The 14,736-nt window shown below is 40.8% G+C and overlaps 1 protein-coding gene across 4 annotated transcripts in view; it reads right to left on the reverse strand.

The window, feature by feature from the left end:
• The window catches only part of LIN52 (lin-52 DREAM MuvB core complex component), a 111,710-nt gene that overhangs the window by 58,140 nt on the left and 38,834 nt on the right, over nucleotides 1–14,736 (reverse strand). The window contains exon 6 of one of the 4 annotated variants that reach the window (XM_031025531.2): nucleotides 10,168–11,026. The exons of the other annotated variants lie outside the window; for them this stretch is intronic. Within the exon in view, the coding sequence (XP_030881391.1) occupies nucleotides 10,983–11,026 (44 nt within the window). The 3' untranslated portion in view covers nucleotides 10,168–10,982. Of the gene's footprint in view, nucleotides 1–10,167; nucleotides 11,027–14,736 lie in introns of those variants that run through there. 4 annotated transcript variants of the gene reach the window in all.

Raw genomic sequence — 14,736 nt, forward strand, 5'->3', positions numbered from 1 at the left:
ATTTTAATTAATTTAACTTTAAACAGGTACATGTAGCTAGTGGCTAACATTTTGAATAGCACAGGTCTAGAGAATCTCCAATAGCCCACAAGAGCCATTGAAATCTGATCCACCCATGTGTCCCAAGAATCTACTGAATGCTCAGACAAGAGGCAAGTCAGGTATAAACAGGAATTGTTATTAATAACAGCCTCCAATTATTAAGTTGAGCATTGTGCATCAATTCAAATGCATCAAGGAGAAGAAAACAACATAGAAGAAACTGGAAACAAAACTAGTTGGCAACTTATCAGTATGACATCTCTTCAATAATGATTGGGCAAATTAGACCTTTGAAGTGTTGAGAGAATGAGTCTAAAGGGCTTTGAGTTAAAAGACATACAATGTTCCGTTTTTTATGGAAGTGGTAATTTCTATCACTCAATCTGCATAGATCCTATTGAAGACAGATCCAACTAAAATTAGGTTTCTGTTTGCCTGAGAAGACAAGTGATTTCTCCCATCACTGACCTGAAATGCTCCTGGAAAATTGCTTTGCTTCATTCATCACACTGCCACTCCCAGCAAGGCCCCTAAAGTTCACAAGGTACAAACTTGCTTTGTTAGCCAAGCTGTTAACACAAGAGACCTACGTCCTCATTTTCACATGCTGACAAATCATTTCCCAAGTCCATTAATGCATTCATAACTTGATACTTGGAACTTCTGAAGTAGAAAATTAGGGGAGAGAACACTCATTCAACTTGAGAAGAAGCCTCTAGCTGATGCCTTAGACAACATCCATTAAGGGTTGTTTTCCTCAACCTATCTAGACTAAGCAAAGAATTTAAAACATGCAGTAGGGCGCATATCACTACACAGATGTCCAGCTGGTGGTCCATGACAAGACTCACACTATCCCTCCCCAAAAGTTTTACTTCCACTATTTCCTATTTTAAAAGTCTTGGAACATTCCTGAAGAAAGGAAAATCACTGAGGTAAAAGAGTGAACCACAGAATACAAATGAGTGAGTGCAATCAGTTGGTACAATAAGTATTCACTCACAGGTCCAGGTCAAACTATCCAGTAAGAGTCTAGAATTGGCACATCAATACAATAAAATTCTATGCAGCAATTGGGAAACAATGAGGTAGGTCTATCTATATCGCTGTGGAAAGATATCCAAGATACACTGTGGGGTAAAAAAAAAAAGCAAGTCACAAAACAGTACATATATTATGATCTCATCTGTATGTGGTAACATACAAACTTGATTATGCATAGAAAATGTCTGGTGGCTGCCTCAGGTACAACAAGCAAGGTTTTTACTTTTCACTTTATATCCTACTATGCTATTTTAAAGAATTTTAAATCAAGAGTGTGGATTACTTGTATAAGTTTAAAATGTTCCTTTTGGGGCACCTGGGTGGCTCAGTTGATTCAGCATCTGACTCCTGGTTTCAGCTCAGATCACGATCTCAGGGTCATGAGATCGAGCCCTGCACTCCGTGGGTAATCTACTTGAGATTCTCTCTCTCCCTCTCCTCCCCCTGGCCACCTGCACTCTCTCTCTAAAATAATAATCAAATTTTTAAAGAAATATAAACATAAAAAAATAAAACGTTCCTTTATGGGGCGCCTGGGTGGCTCAGTCGTTAGATGTCTGCCTTCAGCTCAGGTCATTATCCCAGGGTCCTGGGATCGAGCCCCGCATCCGGTTCCCTGCTCAGCAGGAAGCCTGCTTCTCCCTCTCACACTCCCCCTGCTTATGTTCCCACTCTCTCTGTGTCTCTTTCAAATAAATAAATAAAATCTTTAAAAAATAAAAAATAAAATAAAACATTCCTTTAAAGCCTGGAGAGATCTCCGCAGTGGTCTTCAAGAGACTAAGGATATGTGGTAGCCCTTCTTTACTGCTGCAGTGTTGATAATTTAAATGAAAAAATCAAAGCTATATGTAGAAATCCTTTTGGAACTTCCTTTTGTCTTTACTTCCTCCAACCCCAAAGTATACAATCAATTGCCCCTCACAATCCCAGGTTCTGTCCCCGTGTTTTAATAAAACCACCATTTTGCACCAAAAAAGAAAAAAAGTCAAAGCTGTTCTTTTTATACTTAAAGGCACTACAATATTCCTAAGACTGCTTCTGTCAACGAATTTCTATGGTGGGGAGAAGAGAAAAAAATTCACTCATTATTAGGTAACAGGAAAAAAAAAGAAAGAAAGAAAAAAAAAGAAGGCAACTTCAAATAGGGCCTTGGTAGGAAAGACAATCCACAAGTGCCAACCAGCTCCAGGGCTGTGAAGATCCCAGGAGAGCCATCACATTTCAATTACCATCACTAACATTACTTATTATTTGGCCTGCTCCAGTCTCTAAGGAAGGCAGCTTGTGATGACAATACCCAGCCTCTTCTTGTAAAACAATTCATTAGGCAAAGCAGAACAGCTGGGGCAGCCACGTGCTAGTTCTTAAAGCACCACCCCACTGGGACCTCTGGCCCAGATTTCTCTCTTGGTGAAGGACAGCCACCACCCCTGTGACAGCTGTAGAGTCCTCCAGGGACACTTCAGGTTTAATCAGTACTTCCTGCACTGGAGAGAGCCATTTGATTTCTAACATAAACTAATGGCACTCCTGCTTTCAGCAGGTTACACCAGACATCAGATAAGAGGCTTTAGGGCATTTTTATCTTGTTCTAATGCTCCTGAGTTAATGAGGCAGCAAAGATATTGTCATAGAGCCCCGGTGTAGCTATATTATCCAATAAACAGACTCTTTCCAAGACAGGTTTAATATGGATCGAGGAGGTAAAGAAGGCTGGCTTAATATTGATCCTATTGAAAGGATGAGAATCCAGTCACCAGAAGTAGGGCAAAATCACACCCATTCTGCAGTAGACAAAGTGCTATAAGGAAAGTAAGAAGTCATCTTTAAATATTAAGTAAAATGCTGCGGGGTTTTTTTGTTTTTGTTTTATCATTTTAAGCAGCATAAACCTAAAAGATGTATATGACATTTTGGATTGTTTTAAAAAAATGCTTCTAGGGACACCTGGGTGGCTCAGTTGGTTAAGCGACTGCCTTCGGCTCAGGTCATGATTCTGGAGTCCTAGGATCGAGTCCCACATCGGGCTCCCTGCTCGGCTGGGAGTCTGCTTCTCCCTCTGACCCTCCCCCTTCTCATGCTCTCTCTCTCTCTCTCTCAAATAAATAAATAAAAATCTTAAAAAAAAAAAAATGCTTCTAAATGAATCTATTTTCATGTATTTTGCTGAAAAGTATTCTTAGGGGCTAGTTTTTGTTAAAACTAGCAATAAAATCATTATAAAATTAGCTTATTATATTAATAATATATAATTAGTTATATATTATATATTAATAAAAGATTAAAGTTTTTTACTGGCTATAAAGCAAATTTGATTATGTTAAACAATGAAGACTGCCTTTAACTTCCAAATATGACCAGAGCCTACATCATATTGGGCTTCAGAAATAATTCAGCCATTGACTCAATAACACTGATATCCTATTATAATGAAGGCTATGTGAGATACAGTGAAAATAAAAATCAGCCCTTGGATTCACTGTCATTAGTCCAGGCTAGCTGCATAAAAGAAAATTTTACTAAAATCTTTTTTTAAAAAAATCTCTTAGGATCTGCTTTGATAAATATACAGAAATCAGAGAACCAAGTGTTTTTACTTCATAACTAGAAATATCTACTCAGAACCTGCGAGTAGATATACATATTAATAAGCTGACCATAAAAAAGGGTCAATTATTAAAAGCTGACCATTTAAAAAATTTTTTTAAAAGATTTTACTTATTTATTTGAGAGAGAGAGAGAGAGAAAGAGCATGAGAGGGGAGAGGGTCAGAGGGAGAAGCAGGCTCCCCGCTGAGCCAGGAGCCCGATGTGGGACTCGATCCCAGGACTCTGGGATCATGACCTGAGCAGAAGGCAGTCGCTTAACCAACTGAGCCACCTAGGCGCCCCAAAAAGCTGACCATTTTTGAGTGGTTTGCCCTCTAAAGATTTTTTTTAAAAGCTGAGATTTTACTTCCTTGGAAAAATAGCTCCCACCCCTTAAAAAAAGGTCTGCAAGATCTCTTAAAAGGACTCACTGGTTATGCACTTACTGACTTTTGGAATACCAAACATATCATATGGTAAAAAAAATCAATCCCTAACTTTTGTTTATAATTCACACAACATAATAAAATATAAGAATGAAGTCTAATTCACAGATTAACAACCATTCATGCACCTCTAAAATCACTAATTCTGAGCTTTCTCAACATAACTATCACCTTACATTTCTCAAATCTTTTTTTTTTTTAAAGATTTTATTCATTTGAGAGAGAGAGAAAGAGAGCACAAACAGGGGGAAAGGCAGAAGCAGACTCCCAGCTGAGCTGGGAGCCCGACATAGGATCCCAGCACCTGGAGATCCCAGCACCATCTCGATCCCAGGACCTGGAGATTATGACCTAAGCTGAAGGCAGACGCTTAACCATCTGAGCCACCCAGGCACCCCACATTCTTCTACTTCTACTGACCTATCATTGCTCTTTGCACAGGTCTCCTGTTACCTGTGGAAGAGAATATTGATTGCTTATCCCAATACCTATTATCCCCCTTCTTATTATTAACAAAACCCCTAATTTTTAGCCAGCAAAATTACAGCCCAGAATAAAAGATGACATTCTTTTGCAGCTGGGTTGGTCCAGATGACGAAGTTCTATGGCACTTCTAGGAAGCTGCTTAAAGGAAAATAAGTCAGCTGTGTGGGGAGCCCCAACCCCCTTCGCCCTTCTTCCTTTCCACCTTCTCTTGGCCTATACCTCTGGCCTGACGACTAGAGCACTAGTAGTCATCTTGCACTATGAGGTACCCTTTAGGATGGAAGCCACTAAGAAAGTGGAGTGGAAAGGGGCACCTGGGTGACTCAGTTGGTTAAGCGACTGCCTTCAGCTCGGGTCGTGATCCTGGAGTCCCGGGATCGAGTCCCACATCGGGCTCCCTGCTCAGCGGGGGGTCTACTTCTCCCTCTGACCCTCCTCCCTCTCGTGCTCTCTGTCTCTCATTCTCTCTCTCTCAAATAAATAAATAAAATCTTTAAAATAAAAAAAAAAAAGTGGAGTGGAAAGAAAGAAGCCTTAGTCCTTGATGACACTGTGATGTGTACTACCTATCTACCTCCAGCCTTCCTCTGTGTGGAAAAAAAGAGTTCTACTCTGTGTAAGCCACAATTATTTTGGATTCTTGTTACATATAGTTGAACCTCATCCTAACTAACAGACTTGATATCCACAATCTTTTAGCCTATAATACTGATAGATTTCAAAGATGCCTTAATACTTTGTACCCCACTTCCACCCTAAATTGTATTCTCCTGGTCACAGGGGCTTAACCTCTTCAAATCATTTTGATTCTTGTGTCCTTCCAGTCTGTTACAATTTTGTATCTATTTTTCCCTCCAAAGATCTCTCAACTGTCCTCTCTTTTGCATTCACACTGTCCTATCTAGCACAAGCAGCACTGCATTCTTGGACTGCAAGAGCTCCTAGCTAGTCTCTCGGACCCATCACCACACCCTTCAATTCTCCCTGGAGGTAGCTATCAGGCTTCTGAAAATGATTCCTCAGCTTGGTCCTTCAGGCCTTCCATAATTTAGCTCCTCCTCATTTTTATTTTTATTTATTTATTTTTTAAGATTTTATTTATTTGGCAGAGAGACACAACGAGAGAGGGAACACAAGCAGGGGGAGTGGTAGAGGGAGAAGCAGGCTTCCCGCTAAGCAGAGAGCCCGAGGCGGGGCTCGATCCCAGGACCCTGGGATAATAACCTGAGCTGAAGGCAGACGCTTAACGACTGAGCCTTCAGGCACCCCCCTCCTCTTTTTTAAAACCGTGCTTTCATACTCTAACCAATCCATACTCAAAAACTGCTTCTAGTCTGAAGTGTCTTCTTTCCTCCCATATGCAAATATTAACCATCAAGTCCTACTTCAAGTTTCATCTCTTTCAAAAGGTGTTCGCCAGATTCTTTACCTCATTTTTTCCTCTTGAGGAATTTGTAGAACCCATGGTCAGAGAGGGAAGCATGGTGTGAGATGAACATGGTGTGAGAAAGGCCAGATCGTGCAGGCAATAAGGCCAAGTTAAAGATTTCTTATTTTTTCCTAAGAGCAATGAGAAGCCATTGATGGATTTTAAGAAAGGAATGAAGACACATGTCAAATGTGTTTCAAAAATATTACACTGATTGCAGAGTAGAGCAGTTATTGGAGAGAGATCAATTCTACAGCTAATTTGGTTAGAAGGGGAGAATACCAGAAACAGATTAAAGAAGCCTGATAAAGCAGGCTTGTTGTAGAGGGAGAATTTGAAACTCAATATTCTAATGGAAAATGATAGTCATTTGAGTAAATATATGTTCACCATAGGAAAAAACTGGTAAATATTTATTAAAAGAGCTGGTGTGCAGAATTTAGTACTAAATGTTCTCCTATCAAGAATGTACTGACACGGTTAAGCATCTGCCTTTGGCTCAGGTCATGATCCTGGGGTCGATCCCCGCATTGGGCTCCCCTCTCAGCAGGGAGTCTGCTTCTTCCTCTCCCTCTGACCTCATAAATAAAAAATCATAAAAAAAAAATGTACTGACATTTGCAATGCTTGAATCTTGACCGGATCTTGGTTTAAAAAAAAAAAAGAAGCAGGTTGCCTCAATCAGGTAAGTGACCTACTCTTGATTTCAGCTCAGGTCATGATCTCAGGGGTCATGGGATCGAACCCCACATCAGGCTCCGCACTGAGCTTAGAGTCTGCTTGCCCCTCTCCTTTTGCTCCTCCCCTGCTCACTCATTCTCTCTCTCTCTCAAATAAATAAATAAATACATACATACATACATACATAAAATCTTTAAAAAAAAAGCTACAGGGGCACCTGGGTGGCTCAGTTGGTTAAGCGACTGCCTTCGGCTCAGGTCATAATCCTGGAGTCCCGGGATCGAGTCCCACATCGGGCTCCCTGTTCAGCAGGGAGTCTGCTTCTCCCTCTGACCCTCCCCCTCTCATGCTCTCTCTCTCTCTCTCATTCTATCTCTGAAATAAATAAATAAAATCTTTAAAAAAAAAAAGCTACACAAGATTTTTAGGGACAACTGAGGAATTTTGAATGTGAAAGGATACTAGATATATTGCAATTATTTTTAATGTTTCTTGGACAAAATAGTTATAGTATTATTGGGGCACCTGGGTGGCTCAGTTGGTTAAGTGTCTGCCTTCAGCTCCGGTCATGATCTTGGGGTCCTGGGATTGAGCCCCACGTTGGGCTCCCCACTCAGCAGGGAGTCTGCTTCTCCCTCTTCCCTCTGCCTCTCTCCCCCCATCCGTTGCTCCTGTGCTCTCTCTCTCCCAAATAAATAAATAAATAATCTTTTAAAAAAATAGTTATAGTATTGGGCGCCCAGGTGGCTCAGTCGGTTAAGCGTCTGCCTTTGGCTCAGGTCATGATCCCAGGGTCCCGGGATCGAGTCCCGCGTCAGGCTGCCCACTGAGCAGGGAGTCTGTTTCTCCCTCTGCCGCTGCCTGCCGCTCTGCCTACTTGTGCTCTCTATCTCTCTGTCAAATAAATAAATAAAATCTTTAAAAAAAAATAGTTATAGTATTATTATATAGGAAACTGTCCTAATTCTTAGGAGATGTGTTCTTAAGTATTTAGGGGTAAAGTGCCTGATGCGTGAAACTTCCAAATAGTTCAAGGAGAAATAAATAAATATTTAAAAATACATACACACTATTTGCACATGTATATAAATACATATATACATATACATATGTGTGGTGGTGGGAGGCTCACTGGGTATTTAAAATGTGTTTTCATAAAAAGAATTATAGGAGGAAAAAAAGATTTAATGGCATTACTTCAGTTAGTGAAGAGAAGCTTCTCTCTTTACCTATTTGTGGCATTAATATTCTTTACTTGAAAATCTGAAACTATTTTCAATCTATACTGAGCCAAGGAAGTCTGGGATCTTAAAAAGTAAAACACCACTTGAGGATTTTCACCCAAGAATGATCCTTTCTACAAGCAGTTAACAGATCAATACTTCAGCCCTCCCTTTAGTTTCAAGCCTGGCTACTCTTGGATTCCATTCTCAGCCTGATTGAGGAGAGTGAGGAAGAACTGCCTGTTGTTTTTTAATCTGGAGACATGTTCTGGAATCATTCTCCAGTGCCTACGTTTATTAACCCTTTAATACAAAGTTATCAATTCCTGCTGTGGAGCCATTCCAGCAAATAGCAGGTACACAAATTCACATTCAAATAATGTTTTATTGTGTTGCTCTTTTCTTTGTTAATGCTATTATCCTCCAACACTGAGACTGTTAGCTAATTATACCCTTGTTTTTGCTGAAGGTGACAGCTTACGGCAGCAGAAACAGAAGCGGACAACCATAAACTATTTTCCCTCCAACCAGAAGAAAAGTGCTTCCCTTGCAAAGCTAGAATGCTATACTCTCCGCACCTCCAAAACTATTTTCTGGGAGGGGATAATCATAGTAATAACAAGCCTTTCAACCTGAGCAATCAAAAGGCTTATTTCTATACTCAGACCAAGACATCTCATTCTTTTGACTGAGGAGGCATATAGATGAAACTTCTTAACCTAGTCCAGACTTGTGCAAACCAGACTGTATAAAATGGATAAAAGACAAAAGAAAAAAATGAAGGTCTATATCAAATGGATGCTGAGCACTTCCAATATGACATTCATTAAAGAAAACTTTTTAAGTTCATAAAACAAAACCGGAAGTTATAGTTAACTTGGGAAGTTAAGACAACTTGGGGTTTTGTTTGATTGGTCGTTTTTAGGTTATCATGTATGTTTGTTAAATCAGACCTAGGAAGCCACATACTAGAAGTTTCCCAAACTAGAATTAGGTTAACAGTGTCACTTACTCCATGAGGAACACTGCTTGGTGTGATGGGAAAGAAGAAAATGAGAGAGGGCTCCTATTATAAAGAAGGGCAAGGACTGACTGACAAATAAGGGGCTTATTCCTCTCACCCAAAGAAAGTAGTTTATCCCTTGCTGAGTAAGGAGAAACTCTATTTCGGCAACAGGAGAGATAGAGAATTAAAACCACAGATAATTTCACATTTCATTTTAGCCACATTTTTCCCTAGCCATACTTTTCACCGCAGCTTCTGGAAAGAAGCCGACAATTTTGTATCATATCATCTCCTTTAATCTTCCCTCTCCCATCTACTGGTAGAAAGATGGCAAAAAGAATGCAAGCAGAAGAAGGAAGAGAAGTTAAAGGTACGGAAAAATCAACTAGATAACTCTCCATATTACTTAGATGTGTGGGCTGACTGAGGGTTGAGATTCATGCTGCATCTTAGCCTCGCTTTGTTAAACTGTACTGCCACCTACTATTCTTTTAAACTGCCCTGCATAAGGTTCATGGTATGCAAGGACAGTTCTGATTCTTGAGGGATGTGCTCCAATACCATATGTACTAGAAGAAAAATATGTGTGTTTGCCTCTCCATCTATTTTTAAAGGCCTTCTCTTTGGTTTCTTTCACAATTGCTCTAAGAAAATACCAGAGAGGGGCGCCTGGGTGGCTCAGTCGGTTAAGCGGCTGCCTTCGGCTCAGGTCATGATCCCGGGGTCCTGGGATTGAGCCCCACATGGGCTCTCTGTTCAGTGGGGAGCCTGCTTCTCTCTCTCCCTCTGCCTCTGCTTGTGTTCCTGCTCTTGCTATCTCTCTGTCGAATAAATAAATAAAATCTTTAAAAAAAAAAAAATACCAGAGAAATCCTGAAGGGCCTTTAAAGATGGAATATTAAGAATTTCTCTATGATTTAAGACTTCCTTTCTCATGGCAAATGGTTGAGGGCACCCCACTTCAAGCAATCAGCAAAGAGCCACTAATAGCTGAGAATTAAGACATGGCTGATGGGGCGCCTGGGTGGCTCAGTTGGTTAAGCGACTGCCTTCAGCTCAGGTCATGATCCTGGAGTCCTGGGATCGAGTCCCGCATCGGGCTCCCTGCTCGGCGGGGGGTCTGCTTCTCCCTCTGACCCTCTTCCCTCTCGTGCTCTCTGTCTTTCATTCTCTCTCTCTCAAATAAATAAATAAAATCTTTAAAAAAAAAAAAAAGACATGGCTGATGGAATTATCAAAACTCTCTCTGGCCCCACTTGAAGAATGAGTGTTCTGAAAGAGAAATCCTGTGTGTGTGTTTTTTTAAAGATTTTATTTATTTATTTGATAGAGAAAGACACAGCGAGAGAAGGAACACAAGCAGGGGGAGTGGGAGAGGGAGAAGCAGGCTTCCCACTGAGCAGGGAGCCCAATGTGGGGCTCGATCCCAGGACCCTGGAACCATGACCTGGACCGAAGCCAGATGCTTAACGACTGAGCCACCCAGGCGCCCTGAGAAATCCTGTGTTTTAATTCTAAGTAAAGGAAAATAGAAAGATGAAAGCTTAATTTTTTTTTAAAAGATTTTATTTATTTATTTGAGAGAGAGAGAATGAGATAGAGAGCACGAGAGGGGGGAGGGTCAGAGAGAGAGGCAGACTCCCCGCTGAGCAGGGAGCCAGACGTGGGACTCGATCCCGGGACTCCAGGATCATGACCTGAGCCGAAGGCAGTCGCTCAACCAACTGAGCCACCCAGGCGCCCCGAAAGATGAAAGTTTAATTATCAACAGTGACAGAAAATGGGAAGTCATCTTAAAGGCGATACATAACAAGAAGTTAAAAGAGATTCTTTCTTCATATCTACTATCTCAGTCAAGTTGCATTTCACTTAAGAAGCGAACGTTGTCCATGTTCTATTTCCCATACAGTTATCCAACACAATGTCGTCTGACTTTAAACAAACAAACAAGAGAGGCCAAGGTCCAGTATCAATTCCTATCCCACCATTCCTACCTCATCTCCCAGCAAGTTAATGCAAATCAAAGCAAGCACTTCAGTGCGGCTGGTAGTGAAGCCTGTTCCTTTCCCAAGAGAGGCCTGTAAAACAGGACAGTCACTGACAGCAGTACAATTACTGACACAGATACAGACTTTATGGACATGTTTATCTCTGCTGTAAATCCATACTCTCTCTCCACTCCGATTCACGAGTCATAAAGAAATTGCAGATAATGAAAAAGTTGGGGAAATTTACAGCATGTCGGAAACCTCAGACAGCCAGAAGAAATTAAAGAGCTGACTAGGGATAAATCACATAGGTACAATTAAAACTTCCCGCATACCTCCTTCATTTCCAAACTGAGGCACAATCCAATGGAGCTGATGAAAAGTTGAGGTCATGACTCCTCAGGCTGTAATCATTTAACTAACTGCAGGTTAAAAATTAGCCAATTCACAGGTCATGTGTAAATGCTGATTTCTTGCCGCTACCTTGATTTCCTTCGCTCTCTACTAGAAGAACCCACAGAGCAGTTCTGTCTGTAAATAGGCCAAACTGCAATGAGCAATACATGGAAAGGTGATGTCCCTTCTCCCACTGCCATTTCTGTAGGTGCGGGACATCTTTTACCATTGCCACTGTGGACTGAGCATTAAAATGAGAAAGTGGAGCTAGAATGGGTGAATGAAATTGGAGGCTTCTTCTTCCCCAATAAATAACCATTCTGAAGGTTTCATTTGATCTCTTTTCAACGTTCCAAAGGAGATTTTAAAGGACTGTTATGTTTGATACTAGAATAAGAATTACTTCTGGTGATACTTGTTTTTCAGGAGTGGACTGAGCTAATGGTCCCTACTCCTAAGTAACCATCTCGGCATTAGCAGAAATGTGGTATGGCTAAACCTACCACTGCCTGAAACCATTCAACTTTGATTTTTTACATTCTTCCAGTCACAAAGGCTGTAGGAGGGGAGGAAAAAACAAAAAAGGCAAAATGAAACAAAACCCCCAGAATCTATAAGTGCTAATTAATGGGTAACCCTTGTGCCAATAAAATAAATTAGAAAAATACCAAAGAAATAATGTCTATTTCTTAAATAATGAGACTTAACAGAGCCCCATGATTAAAGGGTAGAATAATGTGAGTTAATTGTTGGCCCCCCTATTCTATAAGCCTATAAAATCGTCTGTAAAGGAAAAAAAAGGAAGATTCTATCACATGCTACACTCTTTCATTTTCCCCAACTTAGATGAAACTAGCAGGTTTAAGAAACATCAACCTAAACATTTATAAGATCTCTCTGGAAAGCAGAAATGCAGAACACATATTTTTACCAACTAACATCTACATAACTGAAGCAAACCAACAGTGTCAGCAAAGTTATACACAAGTCAATACTAATCTCTGTACATCTCTGTAGGATGAAGCTTCAACCAAATTAGCTCAAATATGATTTTGAAATTCTGAGACCTGTTAAGAAATGAAAGTTAGCAGGGTTTTTTTTTTTTTTTTTGAGATATGGAGGATGTAACTGACATGGTTTCGATTTTGTTCCTATTGACCCCTTGATGATTTCAGGTCCATTTTACACTTCAGAGAATCCACATGTCATTTTCATTTTATATGTTAAGATTTTACTCCCTATGGAATAAACATGGTTCTAAGGAAATACTGAGAGTTTCAACCCAGACATCTCTACCGTAATAAACTTAGGTTATATCTAACTCATGGATTTCAAATCTATTCACCCATAAGCCATAAGACATGGTCTCTGGTCTGTTTTTGCTTATTTTTTTAAAGATTTATTTATTTGAGAGAGAGAGAGAAAACGCAGAGAGAGCACAAGGTGAGGGAGACAGAAACTTTAGCCAACTCCTTGCTGAACTCAGAGCCAAGGTGGAGCTTGATCTCAAGAACCTGAGATCATGACCGGAGCCGAAACAAAGAGTGGGATCCTTAACAGACTGAGCCACCCGGGGGCCCCTGATCTGTTTCTGCTTATAATGAAAAGTTCCTTAAGCTTGGTGTCCAGTATCTTTTTTTTTTTTTAATTTTATAATTGTCCTCAGATTTTATTTTTATTTTTTTTATTATGTTATGTTAGTCACTATACAGTACATCATTAATTTTTGATGTAGTGTTCCATGATTCATTTTGTTTGCATGTAATACCCAGTGCTCCATGCAATACATGCCCTCCTTAATACCCATCACCGGGCTAACCCATCCTCCCACCCCCTCCCCTCTAGAACCCTCAGTTTGTTTCTCGGAGTCCATAGTCTCTCATGGTTCGTCTCCTCCTCCAATTTCCCCCCCTTCATTTTTTTTTTTTTAAAGACTTTATTTATTTACTTGACAGAGAGAGAGACAGCAAGAGCAGGAGCACAAGCAGGGGGAGTGGGAGAGGGAGAAGCAGGCTTCCCGCTGAGCAGGGAGCCCAATGTGGGGCTCAATCCCAGGACCCTGGGGTCACCATCTGAGCCAAAGGCAGACGCTTAACGACTGAGCCACCCAGGTGCCCCTCCCCCCCTTCATTTTTCCCTTCCTTCTAATGTCCTCCATGCTATTCCTCATGTTCCACAAATAAGTGAAACCATATGATAATTGATTTTCTTTGTTTGACTTATTTCACTTAGCATAATCTCCTCCAGTCCCATCCATGCTGATGCAGAAGTTGGGTATTCATCCTTTCTGATGGCTGAGTAATATTCCACTGTATATATGGACCACATCTTCTTTATCCATTCATCTGTTGAAGGGCATCTCGGCTCTTTCCAAAGTTTGCTATTTTGGACATTGCTGCTATGAACATTGGGGTGCATATGGACCCTCTTTTCACTACATCTGTGTCTTTGGGGTAAATAGCCAGTAGTGCAATTGCTGGATCATAGGGTAGCTCTATTTTTAATTGTTTTAGGATCCTCCACACTGTTTTCCAAAGTGGCTGTACCAACTTGCATTCCCACCAACAATGCAAGAGGGTTCCCCTTTCTCCACAACCTCACCAACACTTGTTGTTTCCTGTCTTGTTAATTTTTGCCATTCTAACTGGCGGGAGGTGGTATCTCAGTGTGGTTTTGATTTGAATTTCCCTGATGGCTAATGATGAACATTTTTCCATATGTCTGTTAGCCATTTGTATGTCTTCTTTTGAGAAGTGTCTTTTCATGTCTTCTGCCCATTTTTTCACTTGATTATTTGTTTTTTGGGTGTTGAGAAGTTCTTTATAGATCTCGGATATCAAGCCCTTTGTTGTAGTGTCATTTGCAAAAATCTTCTCCCATTCCATAGGTTTCCTCTTTGTTTTGTTGACTGTTTCCTTTGCTGTGCGGAAGCTTTTTATCTTGATGAAGTCCCGAAAGTTCATTTTCACTTTTGTTTCCCTAGCCTTTGGAGATGTGTCTTGAAAGAAGTTGCTGTGGCCGATGTCGAAGAGGTTACTGCCGGGGCGCCTGGGTGGCTCAGCCGTTAAGCGTCTGCCTTCGGCTCAGGTCATGATCCCAGGGTCCTGGGATCGAGCCCCACATCGGGCTCCCTGCTCTGCGGGAAGCCTGCTTCTCCCTCTCCCACTCCCCCTGCTTGTGTTTCCTCTCTTGCTGTGTCTCTCTCTGTCAAATAAATAAAATCTTAAAAAAAAAAAAATGGTTACTGTGTATGTTCTCCTCTAGGATTTTGATGGATTCCTGTCTCACACTGAGGTCTTTCATCCATTTTGAGTTTATCTTTGTGTGTGGTGTAAGAGAATGGTCAAGTTTCATTCTTCTCTATATAGCTGTCCAATTTTCCCAGCACCATTTATTGAAGAGAC

The sequence above is a fragment of the Leptonychotes weddellii genome, chromosome 9 (genome assembly GCF_054177405.1).
Source record: "Leptonychotes weddellii isolate Sample4059 chromosome 9, ASM5417740v2, whole genome shotgun sequence".
NCBI classification, from domain to species: Eukaryota; Metazoa; Chordata; class Mammalia; order Carnivora; family Phocidae; genus Leptonychotes; species Leptonychotes weddellii.